The sequence below is a fragment of the Dreissena polymorpha genome, chromosome 11, assembly GCF_020536995.1.
Source record: "Dreissena polymorpha isolate Duluth1 chromosome 11, UMN_Dpol_1.0, whole genome shotgun sequence".
Classification (NCBI taxonomy): domain Eukaryota; kingdom Metazoa; phylum Mollusca; class Bivalvia; order Myida; family Dreissenidae; genus Dreissena; species Dreissena polymorpha.
In genome coordinates this window covers 55831866-55842998 of record NC_068365.1, presented here as the reverse complement: position 1 = coordinate 55842998, position 11133 = coordinate 55831866, and the positions used below count along the sequence as shown (strand labels likewise).

Genomic DNA, 11133 nt, shown 5'->3' with positions numbered 1-11133 from the left:
TTATTCAAAATACACGGTCTTCTCATGAATTATTCAAAATACATGGTCTCCTCATGAATTATTCAGAATACTCGGTCTTCTCATGAATTATGCAAAATACACGGTCTCCTTATGAATTATTAAGAATAAACGGTCTTCTCATGAATTATTCAAAATGCACGGTCTTCTCATGAATTGTTCAAAATGCACGGTCTTCTCATGAATTATTCAAAATGCACGGTAATCTCTTGAATTATTCAGAATGCACGGTCTTCTCAATAAGTATTAATTTCACTCCATTGCACTTCATATTCAGTGTAAATCAGGGCATGAGAATCTCAACTTTCCTCATCTTGTATATGTCTATGTGTATTGGTCACTTCAATAATTATGAGTATGTACGGTATCAGGGACTTGCACAGCCCTTACCAGGATTGGAATGTTGATAAATTGACAAACATAAACCTAACCGGCTCTTCATTCGCTGTGACTGATTAATGAACGGCTCTTTCTGCGTTGTCAGTTTGAGTCCACGTCAGGATTTATCTTATCAAATGTATTGCAAGTTCACTTGCAACAGAGCTATTTTTGCAATGTAAGACGTTTTCAGTACGGTTTACAAAATGCTCGGTTTAGCAATATTGTTTCTTGAAATACAATATGTTCTGCTACGAATGGAAATACAGGTTCGTTGCGTTAAGTGTGTTAGTCGCATTTCATGAAAACATGATTGCAAAAGAATCCATGCATGTATACGTATATTTTAAAGCGTGATGTATGTAAATAACATTCCTAAAAACATTATAAATGCAGTAAACTGCTTGAAATTGTTTTTATATGAAATGTATCATAGCGAAGGTGAAACTATTTTAGACGATCTTATGAATATTGTTTGAAAACAAATTCTATAAAGGAATCAAAATGTTTAAACACGATAAGAGTTCTATCTGGAAAATATGTCTTTAGAGAATTAAACAGCAATTGTTATTTTGTGACCAAATGATTGGGATTTCGAAAATCGCGTTTAAAAAATATGTAGCTTAACATAACTCTATATAATATACATAATATATCATTTGAACATACTACGCGCGTATGTCCATAGGGTACGATTACTTACACATAACAATAAAAAAATGTTTATATATTCATTCATTATTGATCTTATCAACATGTGACTATACATTTTGCAGCAGCAATAACAATCACAACTACAACGGCTGAACAAATAACAGAGTTTAATACAACAACGTCATCTTCAAAAACAACGATCATGACACCTTTACCTATAAATATTACGACACCTATACCAACGACAACTACTGCAACACCTGCATCAACAATACCTTCATCATCCAATACAACAACTTCACCATCCACTTCAACGCCTGACTCATCAAATACAACAACACCTGCATCATCCAGTACAACACCTGCATCATCCACTACAACAATACATGAATCTTACACTACTAAGACACCTGTAGTATCTACTACAACACCTGAATCATCCACAAGAACACATGGATCTTTCACTAGAACACCTGAATTATCCACAATAACACATGCAATAACCACTACCACACCTACATATTTCATAACAACACCTGAATTATTCTCTGCTAATTCTGCATCATCTTTTTTAACACCTGCACCATTCACTTCAACGCTTGCATTACCCACTACATTGCCTGCATATTTCACTAAAACACCTGAAGTATCAACTACACCACCTGTATCATTTACTGTAACACCTGTATCATTCATCACAACACCTAAATCATTCACCACAACACCTAAATCATTCACCACAACACCTGCAGCATCCACTTCAAAACCCGCATTATCCACCTCACCACCTGAAACATCCACTACAACACCTGAATTATCCACTACACCAGCTGAATTATCCATTACAGCACCTGAATTATCCACTACAACCCCTGAATTATCCACTACAACACCTGAATTATCCACCACAACACCTACATTATCCACTACAACACCTGTATCCACAACTACAACACCTGCATCATCCATTACAAAACCTGCAAAGTTCACTTCAACACCTTAAATAGCCACTACAATAACGCCTACATTGATAACTCGTACAACACTTGCATCATCAACTACAACACCTGCACCGGCCATTAAAACACCTGCATCATCCACAAACACTGCTGTATCATCAACTCCAACGCCTGAATCATCCACTACAACACCTGCATCATCCACTGCAACAACTACATCATCCACTTCAACTCCTGCATCGTCCACCACTACAGCAACTGCACCATCCACTATAAAACCTGAATCATCAACTACTACAACACCTGCATCATCCACTAAAACACTTTCATCATCCACTTCAACATGTTTATCGTTAACTGCAACACCTGCATCATCCAATACAACATCTGCAACAATAACTAGGACACCTGAATTAGCCACTACATCAACAGTTGAATTGTCAACTAGTGCAACACTTGCATCATCCACTTCAACATCTGCATTATCCACTTCAACACCTGAATCATCCACTACAACAACTGCATCATCCACTACAACACCTGCACCATCCACTTCAACACCTGCATCATTCACTAACACACTTGCAACATCCACTACAACATCTACAACATCCACTACAACAACTACATCATCAACTACAACAACTTTATCATCCATTACAACAACTGAATCATCCATTGCAATACATGCATCATTCACGACAACACCTGTATCATAAACTACAAAACCTGCATCATTTAATTCAACACCTGAATCATCCATTGAAACAACTGCATCATCCACTACAACACCTGCATCATCCACTTCAACACCTGCATCATCCACTTCAACACCTGCATCATCCACTGCAACACCTGAATCATCCACTACCACACCTTCATCATCCACTTCATCGCCTGAATTGTCCACTACAAAACCTGCATCATCCACTGCAACACCTGAATCATCCACAACGACACCTGTATCATCCACTTCAACACCTGTATCATCTAATTCAACACCTGAGTCATCCACTACAACACCTGCATCATCCACTTCAACACCTGCATCATCCACTTCAACACCTGCATCATCCACTGCAACACCTGAATCATCCACTACCACACCTTCATCATCCACTTCATCGCCTGAATTGTCCACTACAAAACCTGCATCATCCACTGCAACACCTGAATCATCCACAACGACACCTGCATCATCCACTTCAACACCTGTATCATCTAATTCAACACCTGAGTCATCCACTACAACACCTGCATCATCCACTTCAACACCGGCACCATCCACTACAACACCTACATTATCCACTTCAACACTTGCATCATCCACTACCACACCTGCATCATCCACTTCAACACCGGCATCGTCCACTTCAACACCTGCATCATCCACGACAACACCTGAATCATCCACTACCACACCTGCATCATCCTCTTCAGCACCTGCATCATCGACTACAACACCTGTATAATCCACTGCAACACCTGCATTATCTAATTCAACACCTGAATCATCCACTACTACACCTGCACCATCCAATACAACATCTACACCATCCACTACAACAACTACATCATCCACTATCACACCTGCATCATCCACGTTATTACATGAATTGTCCACTACTACACCTGCATCATCCACTACAACACCTGCAACATCCACTACAACACCTGCAACATCCACTACAACACCAACACCATCCACTACAACAACTACATCATCCACTACAACATTTTTATCATCCATTACAGCAACTGAATCATCAATTGCAATACGTGCATCATTCATTCACAACACCTGTATCATCCACTACAACATCTGCATCATCTAATTTAACACCTGAGTCGTCCATTAAAACACCTGCATCATCCACTGCAACAACTACATCATCCACTTCAACACCTGCATCGTCCACCACTACAGCAACTGCACCATCCACTATGAAACCTGAATCATCAACTACTACAACACCTGCATCATCCACTAAAACACTTTCATCATCCACTTCAACATGTTTATCGTTAACTGCAACACCTGCATCATCCAATACAACATCTGCAACAATAACTAGGACACCTGAATTAGCCACTACATCAACAGTTGAATTGTCAACTAGTGCAACACTTGCATCATCCACTTCAACATCTGCATTATCCACTTCAACACCTGAATCATCCACTACAACAACTGCATCATCCACTACAACACCTGCACCATCCACTTCAACACCTGCATCATCCACTACAACAACTGCATCATCCACTACAACACCTTAATCATTCATTGCAATACATGCATCATTCACTTCAACACCTGTGTCATCCACCACAACAACTTCATCATCCATTACAACAACTGTATCATCCACTTTAACACATGTTACAACATCTACTGCAACACATCCGTCATCAACTGCAACATCATTCTTCATCATTTACTACAACGCCTGTACAAACAATGACTACGACACCTATACCAACTACTATAATAACTGCATCATACACTACAACACCAGAGTCATCAAATACAACACCTACATTATCTACAACACCTTCGCCGTCCACTAAATTACTTGTATCATTCACCGCAATCCCTGAATCATCCACCCCAAAATTATCATCAGAAGCGACAACAAAGTCATCAACAACAACATCGCAAAATCCTACTACAACGTCAGGCGGAACAAGAACAACACCAAAGCCGACGACAATCGCAATCACATCTACGACAGCATACTCCACTACAAGTACTGGTCTTAAAACTCCATCTTATACTACCAGTATGACTTTAACTACATCAATGAAATACTTCGGTAAGTGAATAAAATTAAGTATTGTTAATATTAATTACCAGTAAATATTGTATTGTTGACTTGGCCTATATTATACAAGAAAGGTACTTAACATGTATTTTTTTCATCATCCAAATTTTCAACATTGTTTAAAACTCAAAGACGAGATATTGTTCGCATGTGTCTTACCCGTAGATTATTTATTACCGGTAAGTGCTATCAAAACAAGTATCATACAAGCACAATTAACGACCATCAGAACACCCAATTTGCTTGTCCCTGTTGTTGACACCTTCATATGCAAGTCGCAATTTCGCAATAAGTAACAATCAAATTCACATCTATATAGCCTCAACACATATACTTTTGGACAAAACAACGTATAGTGTGACTTGTAATGAAGGCTATACCAAAAATTGGGTCGGCATCCGCCGCCCCTGCCTTTCCATTAGCTATACGCCATTGTATTAGTCTACCATACGGATATGTTCGGTAGGAGAGGATAAGAGTATAAATTATTACACATATATTTGTAACGAACGTCATGCGTTATGTTGTCTTGTGACGGTTAAAAATACAATTATTTGTAATTATTTTTTAGATGTTATTGTAACAAACATGTATGCTGAATCTGAAATGAATTACTTCTGTACATTTGTACAGATTGCAAGTCACCACCCGGCCTTCATAATCGCAATTACTTACTTTGAGGGCAACATAGAATTCGGTTTAATTGGTGAAATCTTGGCATCGAACTGGAAGCAACTCCATAGTTTATCTAGAAACCGGATCTGGGAGTTATTTAGAGGCCAACTACACTGTTTAATTCTTTAAAACAAAATATATCACTATCAACATGCTGTTTTTAATTGAATGTTTATACTCATGTTAGTCAAATAAGAAAACATTGTATTCGTATGGTCTGTCTTATGTTTAAACACAACATTTTATGATCAGTTGCGATAATTTTATAACTTTGTACTATGTCTATAGATTGTGGACCACCTCCTGTGCTGTTAAATGGCAACTTCACAATGGAGAGACAACTAACAATTCATTTATTGAATACACTTGCAATACTGGGTATGACATATTTGGAAACAACTCCATTGTCTGTCTTGAAACTGAGAACTGGAGTGTTCTGCTGACTAAATGCGTGATAAAAAGGAAGTTTAGTGAGAAATCGTTGTACATATTTAAAATCGTTTAAAATGAAAAATAATATCGACAGAATAAATTACTAAAATTATTTGCAATCTGCATCGTTTATTTCTTAGTTGTTAGGAATCACCAAAGAACAAGTATGAGCTTTTTAACAACATTGTAAAGAAATTGATTTGTGTGAGAAAAATAAAACTTGGGTGAATTTTTATTCGTCTCAATCGATCATAATCACCACTTCATGTCAACACGTATGTATGCAAACTATAGCGATACATTGTGAAATTTCTAACAGATAATTTGAAACAGGACTTAAGTTGCCTTAAAGTGATATTTTTAGATTTCAATTATAATACATCTGCTGTAAAAATTAATTTAGTGGCATTACGTTTGTTTGTATGATAATCTGATAAACAGATTAATTTTGACAGTTTTGTTAAAACATTATTTAGACTCAAATAGTCTAGACATCAAAACATCTATCAAACTTACACAAAACATTCAGAATACAGGTGCTAACAGCATTCTGCAGACAAACACATGGTATTCCGGTGATTCTATTGAACGGTAAACGCCAAACGGGTTTCAACCGGTTGTATGGAATGCCGAAAAGTCTATGATCAGTTGCGATCATTTTATATTTTTTCTATATTTATAGGTTGTAGAACACCGCCTGGACTGCTGAACGGCTATTTTACTAAAGGAGAGACAACTTACGATTCATCGATTGAATACAAGTGCATAACCGGGTATAACCGAATTGGAAACAACACCATTGTGTGCCTTGAAAATGGGAACTGGAGTCAACTCATGACTAAATGCGAGATAAAAAGTAAGTGAAATTATATTCAAAGAAAAACATTATATTGATACAATAAATAACTTAACATATTTACAATCTTCTTCGTTCATTTCTGGGCTGTTAGTGCTAATTAAAAAAAACAAGTATGTGTCATTTTACAAAGTTGTCATTGACGTGATTTTGGAAGACAGAATAACTTTTACACCGTTATGAGCACCACGTTTTTATGTATCAATACGTATCGATAACCAACTAATATGTTAAATTGTTCTATTTTAAACAGAACATAACTAACAAGTTAACTTTAAGTGATATGTTTTCAGATTGTAAGGATACTCCAACTGTTGCGAACGGATCGTGTTTCTCCAATACTTCCACATACCAGTCTGTCGCTGTTTGTTTGTGTGATGTGGGATGCACTTCTTCTTGGGGCAATTATACAGAGTGTCTTGCCAGTGGTACGTGGGCTGATGTCAAAATCACATGTACAATAAACGGTAACTGTTGTTTTTTGTGTTGTTACTTGCTTGTTAAATATTTACACATTATAATTTCCAACAAGTTTGAGATATGTTATTATTAATCATTTGACCTCAAGTTATTTTAAAACAATTATCACTTCAAGACTGTGGGCAACCAACTGGGTTGCTAAACGGCTCTAACACTCAAGGGAAAACAACTTTCAAATCATCGATTGAATACTCGTGCAACAATGGATATGACTTAAGAGGAAACGACACCATTGTGTGTTTGGAAACTGGAAACTGGAGTGAGCTGGAGGCCACATGCTTCATTAAAGGTTTGACTGATTAAACTACTACTCACTAATCATGACATTGCGATTATATTATCATTATAATAAACATTTTATATCCAATATCTAGAAGTTTAGATCTTCCATTAACAAACCAATTTTAGTCGACGTTTTGAAGGAAAAATAAAGAGCTCTTTTGTCGTGTGCTTCTTAGTCTGGGCATGCGTTCGTAACAATTTCTACTTTTCCGTTTTTATAATCTATGCGGGGAATCACGTGGTCAGAATTGACAAAACATGGCCGCCGATGCCTCGATAAGATGGGAAATTTGAGTGTTTAAACAGGTACATCTTCCTTATCACTTACTTGTTTTTAATCGGATGACGCCTATCATAGGACCAGCCGGAAGTGGTTTCATCGGGTATCAACCGTTTTCCTCTGGTTGGTCTGAGTGTGGAGATTACTCGTGGAATATTTTGCGATTTCCTGAACCGTCAATTGCTGTTGTACACGGACTAACAATAATATAACTGTTTTCACACTAATTAGCACTGTTTAAGTACCAGTTGTTTATGCGGACGCATTGAAACTGGCAAAAAATGGATACATCGATTGCTAATGGCGTTATTTTCAAGGTAAATTTGAGATTCGATTGGTTTTGACGATTGCTGTTGAGCACGCTCATGGCTGTTATACACGGACAACTTCTAGAACAGCTGTTGTTGAGCACGCACATGTCAAGGAATACCGTTTTCTCCGCCGAATAAGTCTAAAACAACGTCGCATTGACATGTTCTGATACATGTAGCGATACATATCTTATGCAAACGCACTGAAAATGTTAATTTGTATACGAAATTGGCAATCTGGATCATCAAAATTTTATTTTCAATAGGAATTTTATTGCTAGCCTCTTTCGGTGTAGCTGCCTTTTGTAATGGCTTGCGAGTATTTGAAAATGTTGCTTTTCCTCCAAACAGTTTTATTTATATTTGTTTTGGACTGCTGTTGTTTGCTTGAAGAAATCCCTTTATGATATTGTCATTTAAGTGAATGATCAATTGTTTTCAGAACAATTTTTCATGCTAAAGGGACAAGTACATATAAACTTTATAAAGACAGGATAACATTTTACCCTATAACTATACAGTTTGTGACCAGAACATAAAGGATGAATATGATTTGGAATTGGGCATGAATTTAAACAACTTGAAAATGTATTTTATTTCCTACAGATCGTGTACTGTGTTTTACGCTTTCAGAGATCAATTCATCAAGTATTTTTGCCAAAAGTATATTTATTTCGAGTGAATATACTTAACACATTTGATGATGTAGATTAGTAGCATTTATTTTCGTCCCAGGTTAGTATTATCAAGAATATTTTTATTGAAATGATAGTCTTGCATTGGTCTTTTTTCAGGACTCGTTTTACATGAGCCGGATAGAGGACAGACTGTACATATAACCTTGAAGCGGACATAAAACCTTATAGCTACAGACACCAACTCAGACACATTTCAATGAACAAGGTAACTAGTTTACAACAACAATCATCAATAAGCTTTGATCCTATAACTTCATTACGGTGGCAATATAAAGTTTAGGCCAGCGTGACCGCAGGTAAGTATTTCTGTAGTATATATATACCAGACATAGAATAACGTTAAATACGTATCAAATATGTTTTGGACACGACATTTACAGTCAAAATAGCAAGATGGTTTAATATGGACTTGGAAGCTGCCATCGTTGGGAAAATGAAGAGTGGGGTACAATTATTTAATCTACGAAACCAATGGTTAAACAAGTTATGTTTGAAATTACCGTTGTTAAACAAGTCTGTCATACAGTCTGAAGCCATTATCTGATCGAGCTGTTATTGTGGTAACAGAAAGTTGTATTGGTTTGACTGCTCATTCATTTGTCAAGATTTGGCAATATAACACTTAAGCCCCCCGCCAGAGGTGTGAATACATACTGAATGAATACAATGGGCTCATTCCGTGTGCATATCCAACCCTCTGGCGGAGGCAAAATTGGTATTTTGCCCAAGATTTTATTATGTTTAGACTAAACTTCGATTATTGACGATTTTAACAGTGTAAGAATCAGTTTCCAATATTATATCTCTACTGTACAGCATGTATAAAACAAATAAAAACTTCAAAATATCTCTTGCTTTAACAAAGTTGACTTAATGGAACAAATAATATGATCTTAACATAATAGATCTATAACAGTGTTCTATAATGTATGTTCATCAGAGATCAGGCAAGATGTGCATCAGCAGATACAGATGAACACCCAAGTTGCAACAGAAACAAGAAAGAGCCTCAGACTAAGTATGTATATATATGTATGTATATAACTAATCGTGGACCTTGTTTCATTTATATAAGCTAAAAATTTAACTTTAAACTATATAATGAAAATGTCATATTCTTTAAATTCAAATTATTTGCAAACAATGAAACAGACATACTGAACCAATAGAATTAGATCATTGTTTAACAATAACCATAATAAATAAGCTTTTGGCTATCAATAATCAAAATCATTCAGAACAATGCTTATCATTTGTGTAAGTAGTTAATAGAGTAAACCAAGAAAAACAAAAATATTTAATCATATACAGGTTACTGAGCGAGATGCAGATGGTGTACTATGCCAAACAGAACAGATTGGCACAAACATGAAAAGTTCTACGAAAGAATCACAGTACAGACTGATATTCTCATTTTAAAAAAATCCAAAAATGAGTGAGTACAAATAAGGTTATTACCTAAACATTGTTTCAAAAATATTATATAGGCATTGAAATAATATATTTTGTTCACTTTTTGAATGGTTGTTCCAATGCTGTTAAACCCACTTAAACAAACAAGGAACCAAACTATCAGTGTATGACTCCGAGATATACAAGCACAAATATAATGAAAACATTTATATTTAATCTGTTAATTTCCTAAGTAAAGTAATTTGCGACAATGGTATCTCTAACTCTTCTCCCATCCGATACAGCCTGAAACATATCTCCATTCGCAACCTCTTCTAAAGGTTCCGGATCCACTGCTGGTTCCCCCACACCAACAGCAGATTATGAAGAACAGCACAGGCAATGATGATGCGGCTGACCTTGGGAGGCTTCATTCTTATCTGTTATAAACAGAAATTGGAGGAATAACATTGAAAAATAATGTTACATCAAAAGTCATTGTTAAAATTGTTGTCAAATTTGTCCCCAATGCTTGGTGCAGAGTTAACAGTAACAACTACTTTTTTTCCCGAGTGTTACAATTTACTAATATCCTATGTATTTCTTATGAGCTCTAACAGATACACAAAAACATATCTAAAAATGTTTTAATTGTTTTAGCTGGCATTCAGTAATGTATCAGTACTTTACAGTAATACGAGAAAGATGTGTATACTTCTGTTACATTGACTTGTTCAATATGTCAAAATCAGTTACATTTATTCATATTTAGAATATTCAGCATATTTTCCGTCTATTAGTAAGGTGAATTTAAGAACTGAAGTGTGTCTATGGCATGCAAAAATAATGTTAAGTTATTTATAACTGTTTTTCCAACTCTTAGACTTGATATG

At 36.0% G+C, this 11133-nt stretch overlaps 2 protein-coding genes across 2 annotated transcripts; one reads left to right on the top strand and one right to left on the bottom strand.

Moving 5' to 3' along the window:
* Positions 1-2049: 2049 nt before the first annotated feature.
* LOC127849860 (uncharacterized) lies at positions 2050-3759 on the bottom strand. Its single transcript, XM_052382613.1, has one exon. It carries the CDS (start codon positions 3757-3759, stop codon positions 2050-2052), a length of 1710 nt encoding a protein of 569 aa, XP_052238573.1.
* Positions 3760-4295: 536 nt separating this feature from the next.
* Positions 4296-10646, top strand: LOC127849859 (integumentary mucin C.1-like). The gene is made up of 5 exons (XM_052382612.1): positions 4296-4825; positions 6624-6797; positions 7091-7264; positions 9789-9866; positions 10582-10646. The coding sequence occupies exons 1-5, from the start codon at positions 4390-4392 to the stop codon at positions 10644-10646; spliced, it is 927 nt and encodes a 308-aa protein (XP_052238572.1). The 5' UTR covers positions 4296-4389.
* Positions 10647-11133: the final 487 nt, after the last annotated feature.